This window comes from Neopelma chrysocephalum, unplaced genomic scaffold, assembly GCF_003984885.1.
Source record: "Neopelma chrysocephalum unplaced genomic scaffold, ASM398488v2 Primary Assembly neopelma1_96942, whole genome shotgun sequence".
Lineage (NCBI taxonomy): Eukaryota > Metazoa > Chordata > Aves > Passeriformes > Pipridae > Neopelma > Neopelma chrysocephalum.
Window position 1 is genome coordinate 2,878,051 of NW_020925585.1, and position 18,331 is coordinate 2,896,381.

An 18,331-nucleotide genomic window follows, 5' to 3' on the forward strand; every position below is an offset into this window, starting at 1 on the left:
TGCAGAATAGTTTTGAAACAAGTAAGGAGATTACTGTAGCACAGGCACCTCAAATTAGAGTCTAGGTACTGTGTTCACCAGCGGGCTGTAAGTTTTACTCAAATTGGCTAAATCAGCTGAAATCACGTGCTTTAGATGAACTTCAGTCATTATGATGTTAAAACCACACCTCTACAGCTTAGGCTACCCATCTCCAATTGAAGACAGCTACCCACTGAACATCTGCAATAAACTTAAAATACACTGTACCTTTAAATCAAAGCAGGGGAAAGATTGTCCAATAGCTATTATGTACACATGTATTTAGAAATTAGATTAGTGAATACTTATGTATTTTGAAAGTATAATTATGCTTCTTGGCTGTAATCAGGTGTGCTGGTTTTGTGGATTTACCATCCAGCACCCATCTCTGTGCAGACATGTCAAAAACAATTATCTCAACTCTATGTGTGGATTGGCTCCTTGCACACTGCGTAAGAGAATCCTTTCTTGGAACAGCAGTGCCAGGTGTGAGAAGAAAGTTTTTTGAAAGTGGGACTCTGCTTGTGCAGGTGTATGTTTATTAGTGTTTGAAGAGATCTTTCCCATGCTTTTGCAGCAGAGAGAATTTCTTAGTTCTCTCTGCAATAGTTGGCAGGAATTTCTGGTGACCATGAGTTATGTTTAATTAGCAGTTCTAAATAATATGGTAGGGAACACTACTGTGTCACTGAACCATGTTTGAAAGCTTCCCCTCACCTTACGTTTTTTAGTGTTAACTCTTTTAAGGAAGGCTCAGATTGCGGAGACCATGATGGTAATGCCAATAGAACTAGAACTTGTTACTCCATCTCTGAGATCCAAGTAAATTTGTTTCCTGTGAGACCTACAAACTAATTACCACAAAGAACGAAATGTATAGAGATGGCCGTATCCCCTTTTGTTGTCTTCTCAGAGTATGTGTGCATCAGTGCGTTAGCTCAGATCAGTAGAGAGCGCTTTATAAAAGCAATTTCTTGTGCTTGCTCCAAAAGAGCAAGACTGGGCTCCTTTTAAATGAAACTGAGCCAGACGGTGCACTCCAGATGAACTTCCCCATTAGCAGTCCTTGCTCTTCCTGTTAAAGGAGAAGCCACTGCTTAAGCATTCTTGCACCATTCAAGGAGGCACACACACACTCCACCCAAGACTTTAGGTGCCAGTACTGGAGTCCTTCCACAGTGGGCAGCCCCAAGGAGCTAATGGGTGCCCCTTTCGACTTCTTGCTCACACACATGAACTCTCAGATGTGTTTCTGTCTTCTTCAGGCTGAACCCTTGGTTTCATATAGCAGAGTCTCAGCCATTGGATTTATAAAAATTAAATAATTTAAGAGAGTGGTACAGCAGCAGGTCAGCTCAAGATGGGTGCCTCCGGAAAGGGACCCAGAACAAAGAAATCCGTGGGCAATTATACCCTTACAACTTACACATCCGCCTCTCATTCATCCTTCACCCACCTTGCATGCACCCCTTGGTCTGATGGTAATTTTTTGTCTGGGATCTTATAACACCGTATTGGGTTCTTTTTTTGTCCATGCAGACAGGCTGCTCTTGTCAAGTTGCAGCTTCTGCAATTGATGGTTGTAGTCTCCTCATTTGCGTTTTTGGTGCACCTGCTCCCTGGCAGAGCATGGGAAACTAAAAAAGACTAGACACAGGATAAACATTACTTAACAACAACCAAAACAGCAGTGTGTTATCAATATTGTTGTCCTACAAAGCCAAAACACTGTACCAGCTACTATGAAAATTTCTATGAAAATTAATGTTGTGTCAGCTGAAAGCATATCTAGGTGTAGTTTCAAAGCTGAGGCTTTATCCAGCTACTCATGCTAAGCAAGTAAAGGTAAGCAAACAACAACATCATAAATCACAGTATTATAGCTCTGTATGACACACTCTACTTAAAACTTACTTAATTTATGCTAAACAAGTGGTATCTCTCAACACTACCCTCCAGACCCACTCCTGTTGTGTTATTCCTTCATGCAGACATAACTATACTGGATCAAGTGTATTTCTGGTTGTTCAAGTGTTTAACACACTCCTCCGCAGTTTAACAGGTTTGTTGTAGCTAGTTTTTGAGATGTAATTTCTACCATTTAAAATAACTTCATTCTGTTTATCTGTGTTCTTGGCCTATGAATTTGAGCTGCTGGCAACCGTTGTTTTTGGTATTTTGGCTGACAGTTTGCTCAATTGCGGCTGTCACTTCAGTCAGCAGCATCTATGAGGCAGAAATAGATAGATTTAAGTAAAAGTATTTTTTGTTCATAATACAGAACTTAAAAATTAACTTATTTTTACCAAACCTGATCATGTGCTTTGACTATGCTGTCTTTGATAAGATTTCTACACAATCTCTGAATTACTTTGTTCTTCATGGCAGAGGCAGTCTAGCAACACTTCCTCCCACCCATGCAAATTTTAGACATATTGGCAGTTATCTCATGAAACCTTTGAGATCTGCTGTAATTTTTTGCTTGTGGGGAATCCATTCTAATCCTGTTTTGTGATACCAAATTGTCACAGGACCAGTTACTACAAATTCTAGGAATTTTCAATTTTATGCAAAATTTGGGTTTTTGGTTTTGGAGGGTTTTTTTTTGTCTGAAACATCCAATTGTCCTGATTGTTGTCCTGTCAAAGACATCCTATTATGTGGGCTCTGTGTTGTGTTGTGTAGGTGTGTGAAGTATATATAGGTGTGTGTAGGTACCACATAAAATTTTATGAGTAGTATCACAGTGATCTTGCAATAATTACATGGAACCTAGAAGATAAAGTGCATTCCAGTAGACTTAAAAGTTTAAGAGTATATTATTCTTATGGTGAATACTGCTTTAATTTTTTTCTAAAATCATGTGTGGTGAACAAAGATCTGCTAGGCCCTCCAAACCTTCCAAAATCCTACAGTAATTACACATCTGAAACATCGTGTTGGCCTCTATGAGTATGTCATGCAGTAATTCCTGTATGATCTCATAATTCATGCTGATCCTCCTGTGTTTAATTTGATTTTATGGAAATACTGACTGTATTTGTTAGGAGTTTTGGGCCTAACCCAGAGTTGTCAAGACACTGGATGCATACCAGTATATTGGACCCTCTGTAGTGTCCCCTGGCTTTTTTAGTAATTACTTATCAAGATACCTAGCAGTATACCGATTTATCATATAAAGAATTTAATTACTTGCCACATTACTCCTGTGATAAGAGAAAACTATTAGTAGCAAAGGCAGTTTTGTGACTTAAGAGTAGCTGTTCTTGAACGCTGACACCATCTCCCTGATTCCCCACAAAACAACATTACAACCCATCTATCCTACCAGTCTTTTCTGCATAAGGATTTGTTTGGTATTCAAGGACAGAAGTGAGTGACAGTACTAATGTAGCTGTGGACTTCACGATTGCATGTACAGGCAGCAGACACTATTGTTTGCTTTATATGTATCATACCAGTATCATTTGTGTTCTTTATTAAAAATAGCAGACTTGCAAAATTTTACGCAGCTCAGGTGTTTCTGAAAACCTCTGTCTGGAAAAGCAGTGTGCTACTGCTACATTTTGAAATATTTGCATAGGAAACAAGTACAGATAGAATTCGTATGTTGTCCAGGTGCTGTCGTGATTGATGCAATTTGTTAGAGGAGAAATGGTGTTATGTTTTGTGAGCATACAGTATATGTGCTTATAACGCTTTGTCTGCAACCTATTTTTACTGCAGCAACTAGTGGTGTAAAAGAAATGCTAAAATAAAGAATTTGCTAAAAAGTAAGGCCTCAGTTGTTTAAACATATTTGTAGGCTACTAAGGCTTTAGAAGCAATGTAAAATTAGCATGTGTATAGAAAATAGAACGAAAATATCTAGTGAAGTGGTAATTTTCAGTTACTTTATGTAGACACTGTGAAAAGATTGTCATTTAGAGGAGAATGTTGTTTGACAACTGTAGATGTCTTAGAAAATTTCCTGAATAGTCAGGCATATTTCTTTCAGTTAGAACATTTGGGTAGACTTTTTATAAATACAGTTTTAAAAAGCAAGTCTCAATATATTTCTGTAAACCTTCCTTGCTTAGTGAGTATAGTCTTCCTGTAGAAATAATAAATTCAAATGTAAAGGCAAACTCTTTCACTGCACGTATTACTGTTCAATTATTCCTGATGTCAGTATTTATTTGGAGATGAACTACCTACAAAAGTGTGTGAACAGCCATGGTGAACAGTTAACGTTTATTCGCAGGCTCAGTGTGTTTGTTTGAAATCAGCAGAGTCATCTTCTGCATTTCCCTTGCTCTAGGTTAGTCCAAGGAGGAAGAAATCAAGTGCTCCTCTGATTCTACTTTAACTTAAATTATGTAGATGTTTGGAAGCTTAATTTTCTTCACAGTTGCTGATGGGAACTACTGGGACATTTTGTAAGCAGTTGGTCCTAATATCTGATAACCTTTCCAGGGATTTTTACTGCCTAGTGTATGTCTTTTATTTTATTTGATAAAAACTGTGAGAAGCTTTAGGGGCAGAACTGGGACACTGAGAATCCTTTTAGGGAAAGAACTGGCTCAAATTTGGCTTTTTAGAATAGAGACTTGCTTTGCTTAAGAGTAAATTAATCAGTTATATTAAACTTAATAGTTCTATGTGTTGGCAAATTTGTATCACCCTATATGTCTGTATGTTTGGAGCAGAATTTTAGATTTGATATAAGTTAATGCATCACAAGGGTGAAGCTGCTTACAATACAATTTTTAAGGTGAAGGTATTCTGAAAAGAAAATTTTTGGTACTGGTTGATTTAAAAACCCTAAAATTGCTATGGTAGGCCAACTTGTTCCTTCTGGGATTAGAGCCTGTCATCCACTCAAGATAGAAAAATGCATTTCATGACTGCAGTAGCTTTTTCTAAGCTGTTTAAGGGCACAGCTGTTCTCCATTTGTGGGGTGCTCCATGGGGAAGTCTGTCTGGAACTGGTGCACCCCTCCTAGGAGGAAAGGCTGAGAGAGCTGAGATTGTTTAGCCTGGAGAAGAGAAGGTCTGGGGGTTTCTCATGAATGTGTAGAAAAGAATACCTGAAGGAAGGGTGCAAGGAGGATGGAGCCAGGCTCTTTCCAGTGGTGCCCAGTGACAGGACCAGGAGCACACACTAGAATACAGGAAGGCTTCCTCTAAACATCCAGAAACAGTATCACTGTGAGGGTGACCTAGCAAGGTTGCCCAGGGAGCTGGTGGAATACCCATTCTTGGAGGTGTATAGAAGCCATCTGGATGCCTGGGTGCCCAGCTGTAGGTGACAGTGCTTGAACAGGAGGTTGGACCAGACAAACACCAGAGCTCCTGCAGCCTCTGCTACTCTGTGGTTGTGTGTGTGTGACTGGGAGATGTGCAGGGTAGGAGACAGCAATGTGGGTGCTGGCAGCACAGGAAATGGAGTGGGAGCTGTTGAGATTTGTGCCCCCTTGTCATCAGAGGGTCCAGGAGTAGAAATAAAGGAGAAAAGGTGCAGCTCTCAGCACTTAGTCTCTTGTTTTTCTCTGTTCCATAGCTTTTCCAGTACTGCTGCAGTCATTTCACCTCATTTTCTGCCTCCCGTTCCCAACTGTGTTTGATTCCCTAGTGTGAGAGCAGTCCCTTGCTGTCTAGTTGGTAATTATTTTTTTTCCAGTTTCCTATTAGAAACAAAGCTTTTTGGCTTTGGAAGTAAGCATGACTTTCCTGAAAAATACCAGCTACACATAACATAATATTAAATTCAGTTTTATACTGGTTTTTATTTGGAATTTTTTAGAATTACTTGCAAAATAAAAGTGGCAACTGATTAGGCAGTAAAGCCAGTAATATAATGATTTAAAAGTGTCTCAACAACTCAGTATTGAAATAGCTTTTATCCTGTTTAAAATAGTTGTCTTCCAGTTGCTCCAAACTGAACCATCCCAAGTATCCATAGACATCTTGTTACATGTAGTGTCTGTTTTCATGAAGTTGTACAGTTCAAGATGTGCCCGTAAAATACTAGAAAGACAAATAATAGTTTTAGCACAGCAGTATCAATCCCCTGCCCATTTCTGTGATTTGTATTGTGTGACTAGTCAGCACTTAACTCTCGTTTTAGCCTCTAAATTGCCATTCAATGATCCTTGTGGGTCCCTTCAACACGGTATATTCTATATTCCTCTGATTATTTGGTATGTAAATACTTTGTTTAAGCTCTGATTATTGTTTTAAAATAGACATGAAAGCAGATGAGTGGCTAATTTGGTATTACTTCAATTGACAGAGAGATTACTAATAATGTCTCATACTGCTTTCTACTTGTAGATCATTAGGTTGTAAAATCTTTGCTGAGGGGACCTCCAGAGGTTTGGCTGTTTAACAGTGCTTACCCAGCTGCCAGGAAGCTAATGCCCAGTGTTGTGTCAGGATAAACTTAGGTACAGTTGAGGACATCCCATCTTTTTGCTTAACTGTTGCATAAATATAACTCGTGGCAGAGCTTTTTCCAAAGCTTCCTTCTGACCAACTGTTTACAAGGGTAACAGAGCTATGCAGTAGCTTAGTTTGATGAGGAAAGCTGAGCAGGATGCCTTCAGTTTAATCATAACGAGTCAAGGGAAAAGAAATTTGTTTACCTCTTAATTGGAAAAAAAAAAGCTTGACTGTAATAGAAGGTGTTGTGATGTTTCAATATTTTTATTTTTTTCCTGGTTTTTCTAGGGTCCAGGTATATCTCATCCCTATGATAGTGGGCACATAGCAATGACTTACACAGGTCTATCGTGTCTGGTTATTCTTGGAGATGATTTAAGTCGAGTAAATAAAGATGCCATACTGACAGGACTGAGAGCTCTCCAGCTGGAGGATGGAAGGTAAAAGATATTTTATAGTCTGCAAATCTCTGGATGGTTAATAGTAAGCCACATGTGGAAGGAAACATTAGAAACACATTTTTTATGAAAGTAGCTGTATAATCTTTTTGTTCTATTAGAAACAATATCAGTCACTGAACACATGCCAGTGCATGTGCTGACTTCTTGCAAATAGTTGTCATCAAATATATTAACTAGCTCTTTGAACCAGGGGCTTGTCAGGCAGCAAATCATGGAAGAAACAGTTGAAGATTATTTATTGTCATGGGTAATTCAACTTTTTACCTATTTCTGTTTATCATAGAATCATTTAGGTTAGAAAGGACTTCTAATATCATGAAGTCCAACCATTGACCCAGCATTGCCAAGTCCAACACTAAACCATGTCCCTAAGCACGACATCTGTTGGTATTTTAAATACCTCCAGGGATGGTGACTCCACCACTTCCCTGGGAAGCCTATTTCGGTGAAGAAATTTTTCCAAATACCCAATCTAAACCTCCCTGGTACAACTTGAGGCCATTTCGTCTGTCCCACTTGGGAGAAGAGACCAACCTTGCCACAACCTCCCTTCAGGTAGTTATAGAGAGTGATAAGTCTCCCCTGAGTGTTCTTTTCTCCAGGTTGACTGCTACAAGTTCCCTCAGCTGCTCCTCACCAGACTTGTGCTCTCAACCCTTCCCCAGCTCCCTTGCCCTTCTCTGGACCCGCTGCAGCACCTCAATGTCTTTCTTGTAGTGAGGGGCCAAAACTGAACACAGGATTTGAGGTGCAGCCTCACCAGTGCTTAGAACAGCGAGGCGGTCACTGTCATGGCCCTGCTGGCCACTTTCTTATACAAGTATCCAAATCATAGCATCCATCATCATTTTAAGAGTTTCTGAGATTGTGCCAAAATAACCCAGATACAATAATTTTAAAATGTTCATGGAGTTTGAAAAGGTTATAACCATAAGAAATGAAAAACTGAATTGAAGGCTGTTTTCACCGTTTGTGTTAGTATTAGCAATTACATTTACACATACATTGGAAACTGATAAAATCAGGAAAGAAAGCTTTGTGAGCTATTAGGATTCTTAGGAAGGCAAAAAATTCTGCCCAAAACAGTAAATGTCAAAATGTTAACTCATATGTCAGAATATACTATAAAGGGTATGAATGAATAAATAAAGACCAGTGTCATTACATTGCTGGAAATAGTCACCCAGGCCCCGAAATGTTAGTAGTTCTATTCATTTTCCTTGGCTTAGAATCACGTCTTCTAAAAAGAAAATCTAGCATATCTTTGAGTTATATTTATGAGACTACTGTAAATAGAAGTAACTAATCTTTAAAGGAAACACAGTGCAATTCCATGAACTGCTTTTCGTATTTTCTGGTGTAACAGGCGACACAGTGTCTAAGACAGAAATGTTTCTTTCAGTTTCTGTGCCGTGCTGGAAGGAAGTGAGAATGATATGAGGTTTGTGTACTGTGCTTCCTGTATCTGCTACATGCTCGATAACTGGTCAGGCATGGATATGAAGAAAGCTATAGACTACATCAGAAGAAGTATGGTGAGTATTCACAAAATGTTATTTCTTTCTACAGTTTAACATTTATAGTTTTGTTTCTTAACTATGGCTAAAAAATCTCTTTGTCCAAATTTATGTGTTATGGTAATTCCTTTATTTCCTCTTCCTGCTTTAGCAAGTTGAAATTGACAAAGTACATTGGTTTTTTTGCATTTGTATTTTCATTGTAATGGGTGTGCTATCAAGATAATTTTATTTGGTGTGTTTGTTCATTTCAAATAAAATCTTTTAAAAATATATAAAATCATTAAAAAATTTAAAGCAAGTTTTTGAAAACTGGGGCCTGATGTTCCTGTAACTTAGAAAAAGTATATAAAGCACTGTATCAATAAAATCCTCACATTTCATTGAGCTGTAGGCCTGGTTTTTAAAAGATACACAGATTTAAAGGAAAAACTAATTATTGACATCAATTCATACTTAATAAGTGTTTCCAATTATGCACTTCATTATTTATTTATTAGATACTTGGAATGAAGGAAAGTACACATGATTATATTTGTGTGCTGCCTTCGTATTTGGTTGCAGTAAAGGAGTTTTTTCCTTTTTTCCCCCCATGATATTTTATTAGTTTAATTGAGTTTCATTTTCCAAGATTAAAATAAATTTTGTTTAAAGAAGCTGAGCAAGCTTGAAAACTGCAGTTCCTTGAATGTGAGTAAACATGTAGTAAACTCTTTCGGTCCACAAAAAAGACCCAAATTTACAACAATGTACAACTTCTGCTGTAAATGAGTAGTTGCTGCCAGCAATGAGATTGTAAAATTTATGTGAGAAACAAGTCTAAAAAAGGCTTAATTCCCTGCTTCATACCAAATTGTTTTTTATTTCTTGTTTATTTTTAAAGGAGGTAGTTGGATGCCTAAGTTTTTTTTACTGTACATCACAAGAAGTTTTCTGACACACTGCTGTGGTCTTGGACGGACCAAGGGGATCAAGGCCAGGGCTCAGTCATAGAAGCATATGGACCTTCAGTCTGTTCACACTCTAGTAGCACCTTTTACCCGCCTTTTGCCTCTGTTTTCTTTTGCTTGTTCTTCCTCAGTCTGCTTTGATACTTCCCTTTCTCACCATTGATCCTTTGCCTAGACACCCCATAATAAATTATGCACACCCCTGCATTCCCCAGAGAACACTCCATAATAAGTTGGTGGGTTTTTTATATAATCCTGCAATTTTCTTCCCCTGCATCCCATAAGAGCCCCGTTAACCCGGTAGGTGGTAGCTCACCTTAGTAGCAGAGGTTCCCAGGATGAGAATATCCCTGCTGAATACTCTTGGTGGGTTTCACCTGGGGACAGGGATTTATCCATTCTCCTTTCACAGTCTGAGGGAGGAGCCAAGGCAGAGTGCTTGCTTTTACTGATTAGGTCAGGAGGATTTTCCCTCCTCTGATCCATTCTGGACCTTTGTGTTTACTGAGTTTAGCCTTTAGTCAAATAGCTTAGAAGAAATCGAATAGGAGAATCAAATACTAAGAAAGAACAGAAAACGAAAGAGCAAAATCCTCATTTTGTAGTTCTGTACATCACATCAACAGTTAGTTAGCATTTTGAGCATTTGAGTGCAGTTTTGGTCCCAAAAGATAAGATAGAACTGGACAGGATATGAAGATAGTTGAATTGAACTGTGAAAGGTACGATCCAACTTGTGTAAAAGGAGCGTTTAATATACTAGGACTCTTTATTCTGGAAATAAGATTGTTAAGTGCAGCGTGACAGAGGTATGTAAAGGAATAAGTAGCACTGAAAAGATGAAGGGAGGAGGAAGTAACTCTTTCTTTCTAAAACAAAGGTAGAGAGTATCATATAAGGCCATTAATAGAGCAGGCAAGTGGAGATTCTTTGACAGTTTGGAGCTTTGAAATGGCACTGGAGATTTACTGTCTGTAATGATCTTGAACCAAATTTATGCTTTGCTTCTAGAACTTAGCATTAATCCTTATACCTGCAAATTCCAATTGTTATGTTCCTATTGGGATAATTGATACCAGTTAAAAAAAATTAATAATTGAAGCCTGAACAGAGAATGACTTCTTGGAAGGGCTTATACTAATACTTCATTTGACCAGTGATGTAAAACCAGAGTCTAGGCACGGTCAAAGTTGAGAAGCTACTGTGGCTTATCATGGAGATTGTGTCTTTTCCTGGCTAGCTCAGAGAGTAACTTATAGAGATCCTATCAGCAATGTTTTGTAGACAGCAGTAATCTTAGCATGTACAAATGTGTGACAAGAGATGCTGTATTTTTGTCCAGGTTTACTGTGAATCGGTAAGTTGACTATACACTTCGTTCAGTAGGACTTTTTTTAAACCATTGGTGTGCTGTTAATTCACTCTAGGGTTGGTATGCAGATGTGCACCAGTTTCATCTGTGTTTTGTGGTTTTGGACTGCTTGGTCAGACAGTATTTCAGTTGATTAGTTCACTTGCAAGGTGTCTGGTACTTCTAGGAAACTACACACAACCTTTGCATCCTGCTTAGTCACACGTAGAGCTAAAGATGTGTCTGAAGAAGACTCAGACATTCAGGGATTCAGACATTCATTGTGAAAATCATTTCACAGCAGTGGTTGTTCCTTCCTTTCATTCATCTCTTTCCACTACTCTCCTTGACATGTATTCCAGTTCAATTACCTCTCATATGAACTCAGTATTTCTGAAAGTGTATCTCATAAATAAATACAATGAATGTAAAATGTGGCATCCACGAATGTGAGCTCAATTTCTCCCATTAAGATTTTGTAGATGATGCTAAAAATAACCTACGTATAGAACAATTCAAAGGAAATTCTATTTGAGATTGTATCATTTGTTACTCATTGTGTAGCTAACTATTCAGTGAATATTGGTATAGACTCTATTGCAAATGCTTATTCCTGTTTTTCTACAATATCACCTCGTTCTGTCACTTTCATTAATTATAGAACAAAAGAGATTGCCTTGCTCAGTAGTAAACTGCTTTGACAGAAAGGTGTGGTTTTGATTTACTATTGTATGTCATCATTTGCACATAAATGAAACACATGACAGTTAACAGAACTTTTTCCAGTTTTCCAGATTGGCATACATGTGAAGTGCAACTAATATGGACTGAGAGTAGCATGGCTGGTTAAACACAGTAATCTTTGTAATAAGGTTGTGGATTTTTTAGCTTATTCTTTGAAATTTATTCCCTTCCATGATGCAGCATAAGAATTGTGACAGATACAATTCAGTACAGCTGAAGGAGGGAGCATGTTTGTGTAGCTAGGCATATCAAGAACAGCAGAAGATTGGTATACTAAACAAGATTTAAAATATTGAAAACAATTGAGTCTTTATACAGAATGGATAGCCTTCTTGTTATTGCTCGACTAAAAAGTGTTTATGCAATGCTGATCACAAAAATAATTCTAGATCAGTTTTATTGTCAGTAAAATAGTTGAATTTCAATCACACAATTTTTATCAGTATAGGTTGATATTTGTCTTTCATGTTCAAAAGTCAGGTATATCACTAATCAAAACACAACAGACACTAAAATGCTGAAATTTTACATTACTTCTAGAGACTCTATAATATTGCTTTTTCAACATTACTTGGTTTTTTTTAAAGTAGAGATATTGCAAGAAGCTTGAAGTATAGCATCTGATCGTGCCAGTATCGTAGAGTCTCCTTGAAATGCAATTATATTAGTCTGTTGATATAATTAAGCTGGTTGTGAAACTTTCAGACTTTGAAGCAAAGACTTGCTTCAAATCCCAACTGGATTTACACGTTTTCTGAGGATAGTATTTAATTATGCAGTTTTCATGTTGCAGTAACCCAGAGCCTCTTTTGCATAGTTTCTTGATTTTTTTCAAAAGGACAAAGAAATAGAAGTATTTCCCTAGTTTTTTAATGCACACAAGTCCCCGAAAAACAGCTGCTGCCTGTAAATAAATAAGCATCAGTTAAGGCAAAGGTCAGCTATTGTCGATTAGAATTTCAGGCTAATTGAACAGCCCAGTATAGTAGACTGCCTGGGATACACTCTTAACAGCTTTTTTCCGGAGCTAATTACTTTGTCATAAGTAAAGCAAACCACCTCCCCTTACAATTGCTGTTTGTAGAGTTAATTAGCTTTGCCGGCATAGCTTTGCTAATCAACTTGCCTTTGCTTAGCAATTAATGGGTCTGTGGAGTGTGGTAGAACATTTGCATTGCTTTCTCAAAAGGCAGTGCCCAAGAGTTCACACCATGTGCTTTAACATTCAGACGTTCATAGGGATTGCTTAAAATTAACTGGTTCAAATTTTAGAAAGCCAAGCTGCAGCTTGAAGTGTATGTGTCAGATGTTAGTCTTTTCAGTTGCTTAAACTTGCAGCAACAACTCAAAAACTGAGCAATGTAGTTTTAATCTAACTTCTTTGTCTGCTTCTGGTTCTTTTTTTCTTCTCAATGTCAGCTTTAAAAGCAGATCTACAAAACAATCCTTAGGTAATTCCTAAAGGCATGATAGGTCCTGTAGCCATTCTTTGGTTAGGGCTATGGGAATCATTAATCATTAATGATTAATCAAATCATTAATGGTTTGTCAAGGACTCCTGTACCTACTAGCCACTGTTGAGTGTTTTGGAGAAAACATGAGAAGTTCATAGTCAGTAGAGGGGATGGGGGGAAGATTTTATCTTACTGCTTCTGGTTCCCTCTCCCTTGTCTTTTTAAAAGCCTGATATGTTTGCTTCTTACTAAAGCATTTCTTGGATTTGAGTATTGTACACACAGTCATACCTTGAATTTGTGCATGTTAGCCAACTCTTGGGTTAGAGACAGATTACATTATCCATTTAGTTTTGTTTTGATTACATACCCATTTTTTCTTTATAAGGACAAAAAAATGGGTTTGGGTTTTTCTTTAATGGTTATCTGCATGACATGCTTTTACTTTTTGGCAAAGATGTGTTTACCCATTTTCAGACTTCTAACATACGTCACAACTAAAATTAATTCCATGGAAGTCATAAAAGCTACCTACATTGAAACAGGTCTGACTTTTTAACTGCTTGGGGCCAAGAGCTTTTGGAGGTCCAGAATTTAATCAGGTTAAATGGTGCTTATGGTCTGATGACAATTTTGCTAGTAAACTAAGAAATTACAATGTCTGTGAAAGTGATGTGGTACTAAACCAACTGGTGTGTGGGATTTTTTTTCTTCAGTCTTATGATAACGGCCTGGCCCAGGGAGCTGGACTGGAATCTCATGGTAAGAATGTTAAAATGTTCTAAACTGTTTTTAAGACTGGGATTGAAAATACTGTGAGAGGTGCAGGGTATACCTTTCCTTCTTTTCTGATTTTAGGGAAGTGGGATGAGGAGGAGCAAATCCAAAACATGCCTCTGAATATGTCTTCTTCCCTTAGTTCCAACCTAATATCAGAACAGATGGGCTCTTAATATATCAACTCCATTAATTTTACCTCTTTAATGTTTTATTGAAAGGTGTTGGCTGTAGTTCTCATCTCTTGCTGACAGATCAAACTTTTTCCAGACATGCCATTGCTACTCTGTGGATTTTATCTGCCAGAGATTTTGTGCAATGTACCTGATGATCTCCAGTTTCAACAGCTATTAGTAAAATCTAGAAACATTTCCTCTCATAGATCACAGCATCTGTTGTCAGCTCAAATCTTGAAGCAGCAGTTAGTTTTTGTAGACAGTTGGTAGTTCTGAAGATAGGAATCTCCAAGAGACTGCTGTTTCTATGCAAAATGTTTCTATGCCGTGAAGTAGTGGTCTGCTTGTGACAATGAAACTATTGACTTTTATATGAGTGATACTAAATCTAGTGCTGTGGTCTATTGGACTAGGTGGGGATTGGTCAAAGGTTGGACTCAATGATCTTGGAGGTCTTTTTCAACCTGAGTGATTCTGTGATTCTATCAAATGTTTGCTATCTTTATCCTTATTATCGAGCTTTGATAGGATTTCATCTGTTTTCTTCCTGCAGAATCGATAAAGCTGAAAAACTTAAATTACATCCCTACATATTAAAACAATTGGTTAACTAAATTTCTGTAGAGTGCTAGTGATAACAGATAGCGTTACTTCAGCAGCCTTCTCTTGCATCAGAATGAACATAACCTTAGAGCTCCTGGGGTCTTGCAGGACCAGGATAGTGTGAGGAACTTTGGGCCCCAGGTCATCTGTCAACAGCTTATTTATGGTCCTTCCCAGCCTCTAATTTTATCATATCAAGGAGTAAACTCATAATTAAGTGTAGATGGGCTTTAAAAAGTGATGATCATGCTATAAAAACAAAGAACATGAGTTTCTCTTCTAATTCCAAATTTTACCATGCAGTTTCCTTGACAGCAAAAAATTCCTTAGAAGCACAATTTGTGCATATTACAAACATGAGAGTCCAGGAGTCTTCTCACAGTATTAACTATGCTCTTTAATTTTTTTTTTTAGTTTCTGCTCACCAGACACTTCTGTCTGTTTATGTCCTCTGGGGGATTGTGTCTGAGATTGGCTTTGGCATCTCTGCTTCTCTCTGATTGCTGGCATCCCAACAGCTTTCTTTTTTAAGTTACATATGAAGAAATGTTTCTGTTGCAATGCAATTTACTTATTTCTGGACTGCTCTGTAATGTAAATTGCACAGCATTGAGAGAAAAACCAGCTTTAAGAAAATTATTTCAGGTTTATTTGTGCAAGAGCTGAGTTGAGGGCATTTTTTCCTCTTTGACTTACCTGATGAACTAAAGTGTTCTATCTATTTGGATTTTAGACTTAACATTGTCATACTCCTAAAAATCCATTGATTTAATTGTTAACACCTTAAAGTTCTGACTGAGGTCATACAGGCTTTGGTGAAAATCTGGTTATCAAAGCATTGCAAATACAAGATTCTCTTTTCGCAGGTGGCTCTACGTTTTGTGGTATTGCATCGCTGTGTTTGATGGGTAAACTGGAAGAAGTTTTTTCAGAAAAAGAACTGAACAGAATAAGAAGATGGTGTATAATGAGACAACAGAATGGCTACCATGGACGACCCAACAAACCTGTAGACACTTGCTATTCCTTCTGGGTGGGAGCAACATTGAAGGTAGTGTGCAGAACAGCTACAGGATAGTTATCGACTTGTTTTGTTTTCTTTAAGCATCATTTTCTCTATTGAAAGAGTTAGATATTTAACACAAATGCACCGACAACTATAAAGGTCTTTCATCTTGCAAAAAGGCAGGAAATGGAGGTTTACCAGATCACTGCTTTCTCTGCTGTCACTGCTTACCTCTAAAATAAGCGCTATATTTTAGTATTAAAAATATACTAAGATTTAGTATATTACTGTTATGGTCTAATTTCAGCTCTTGAACATATTCCAATATACAAATTTTGAGAAAAACCGAAATTACATCCTGTCAACTCAAGATCGCCTTGTTGGTGGATTTGCCAAGTGGCCAGATAGCCATCCAGGTAAAATTACTTTTAAATATTATCGTGAGTATGTTCTAAGCTAGAAATACGTTGCAACAGTCAGACATCTGAGAGGCATAAAGGAAGTTGTCTCCTTCAACAAAATAAAAAGGAAAAAATCCCTCAAAATATAATGAGAATTTCATGATTGAAATGGAAAGAGGGAGGTATAGTTCAGTTCCTTCACCAGAAGGGTTGTTAAGCACTGGAACAGGCTGCCTGGGGAAATGGTGGAGTCACCATCCCTGAGTCACCATCCCTGGAGGTTTTTAGAGGATGTGTTGATTTGGCACTTAAGGACATGGGTTGGTGCTGGACTTGGCAGTGTTAGGTTAGGGGTTGGACTCTGATCTTAGAGGTCTTTTCCTAAATGATTCTGTGGTCATTTTAGTCCAATACGAATTTACTGACACCTCCACAGATTAATATATGTTGAGAATTTGCAAGGGGCGCATGAAGTTCACATCTTCTTTCCATTTTAGCCTATGATTCCATGGGCAGATAATCCAGTCTAATAGGTTGCTGCTACGCAGAGGAGGCAGATTTGGCAAGCTGTAGTGCTGGTGTAAGGTGGGCAGCAGGAGCAACATGGGACAAGAAATGGTGGCAGTTTATCATGCTGCATGAATTCTTATCTTTAGGGTATTCTCTCAGGAAGGGGTGAAGCTAGGAAAAGTAATTACTTCTTTCATTCCTCTAAATCTTGCTATTGGCAGCTACTGGCACTAATTTTAGTGTTTCAGTAGTTCATAATAGTTCATAATAGTTCAGCTGTTCATAAAATTATCAGGCAAAAATGCTTTCATGAAAAAAATTTGTTTTCTGGACTGGAGTTGTTTCCAGATGCTTAAATTCTTTGGCTGTGACACTCAGAAAAAATAAAGTAGTGTGCAAGCAGTTATAAAATAAAACTAGACACTAGTTCACGCTGGTTCTGCTTTGGGCAGAAACTGATTCCTTCTGTCAAAACTCAGATTTAAAATATAGCACCTGATTATTTGTTTTCCTTGGATGTAATTATTCAGGGGTGTCTGAATATAGGAGCATTTGGCTGTTACAGCCTTAGATAATTTTATTTTTCCTCTTCTGTCCTTCTTTCAGATGCTTTACATGCCTACTTTGGGATCTGTGGTTTGTCATTAATTGGAGAATCTGGCATTTGCAAAGTTCATCCTGCCCTGAATGTAAGCACAAGAACCTCAGAGCGCCTTCACCACCTTCATCAGATCTGGAAAACACGGACTTTAAACAGTGTTCAGACGACACACACTTCTTTATGTGACTGATTTAGACTTGAATTTAGTTCTGGTAGCATAATTGTAGCCCAGGGTTAAAAGCCATGTATAACCAATGTGCTCTTTTAAGTGCTGGAGTCATACAATCAGATCTGTGTTGCTGGCATCACTTCAGTAGGGAGTTGCCTTCAGCAGGTTATTCTGCATTGTGAAACATGGAGATACTTTGATTATATAGAAGTTTGTCACCGCAGACTGTAAATGGCTTTTCAAATGGCTTTACTTCTAGGAAATCCCTTGAGGCGTTTAAACTTCATTTCAAGTTTATTTTTTTAAAATTTGTGCGTACTGTGTCAAAATATATAATGGGGAAATATTTTCAAAATCTGTTTACATATCATGCAGTATAGCACAGAACCTTGGAGTTCTTTATGATCTTACTATTTGACATATTTTGGCTAGAGAATCTCCCATATTAAGTCTCAGTTAAAAATTACCTTTTATCATAAACTTTCAGATTCCATAAACTTTCTTTTAAAAAACAAATGAATTAAATAAAAATAAAATTATTTTATTCAATATACTGGACTTTTAATGTTGTGTGGCCTTACTAAATGGATTTCATAATTCTTCTGAGTAGTTTTACACAGTTGCAGTGCATTGTTAGCCAAACAAAGAGTTCTCATCTGAAATGGTTTCTTCATGTGAAATTCAACAAGAGTGTGGCATATTGATGTGTGTCAATAAGAGATACTCAACACAGTCTTTTGGAAGTGTACCTGTGTGCAAGAGTAGCGTTAGAACCTGTTTCCAAAGACAAGCCTTTGCAATACATTAAAATTGTACAACTGCACTCTGGTGATTTTTTCATATATATTTCTCTCTTAGTGTGAAGTAATACCAAGTTTCATAACCATTCTGTGTAAAGAGTGAAACACTGGGCTTTAAAGTAAGCACCAGTGGTTTACTGTTAGAGTGATGTTGAACATTCTCAGCTGCTTTAGTAGTGGTGCTTTACTTTGTATGTGTGAAGTGCTGTTCAGAATTGAAGGAAGTAACCTTGCAGCTGATGCATTTTTGGCCAGTCAATTTGTGCATTTCCAGTGTTCAGTAGACAGCAGGATGTCTTTCTGCTTGCCAGTTGTTAGGGCACATTTTTTTTTCTAAAGGACTTCCAAACACAGACAACTGAAGACT

General features: G+C 37.7%; 1 protein-coding gene across 1 annotated transcript in view; it reads left to right on the top strand.

Annotated features, from left to right (window-relative positions):
- PGGT1B (protein geranylgeranyltransferase type I subunit beta) overlaps window positions 1-17,715 on the top strand; it is a 35,700-nt gene extending 17,985 nt beyond the window's left edge. Inside the window, 7 exon segments of the mRNA XM_027670854.1 lie at window positions 6,733-6,884; window positions 8,308-8,440; window positions 13,638-13,683; window positions 15,344-15,528; window positions 15,791-15,899; window positions 17,001-17,135; window positions 17,138-17,715. Coding sequence (XP_027526655.1) covers window positions 6,733-6,884; window positions 8,308-8,440; window positions 13,638-13,683; window positions 15,344-15,528; window positions 15,791-15,899; window positions 17,001-17,135; window positions 17,138-17,181 — 804 coding nt within the window. The 3' untranslated portion in view covers window positions 17,182-17,715.
- The last annotated feature ends 616 nt before the right edge of the window (window positions 17,716-18,331 follow it).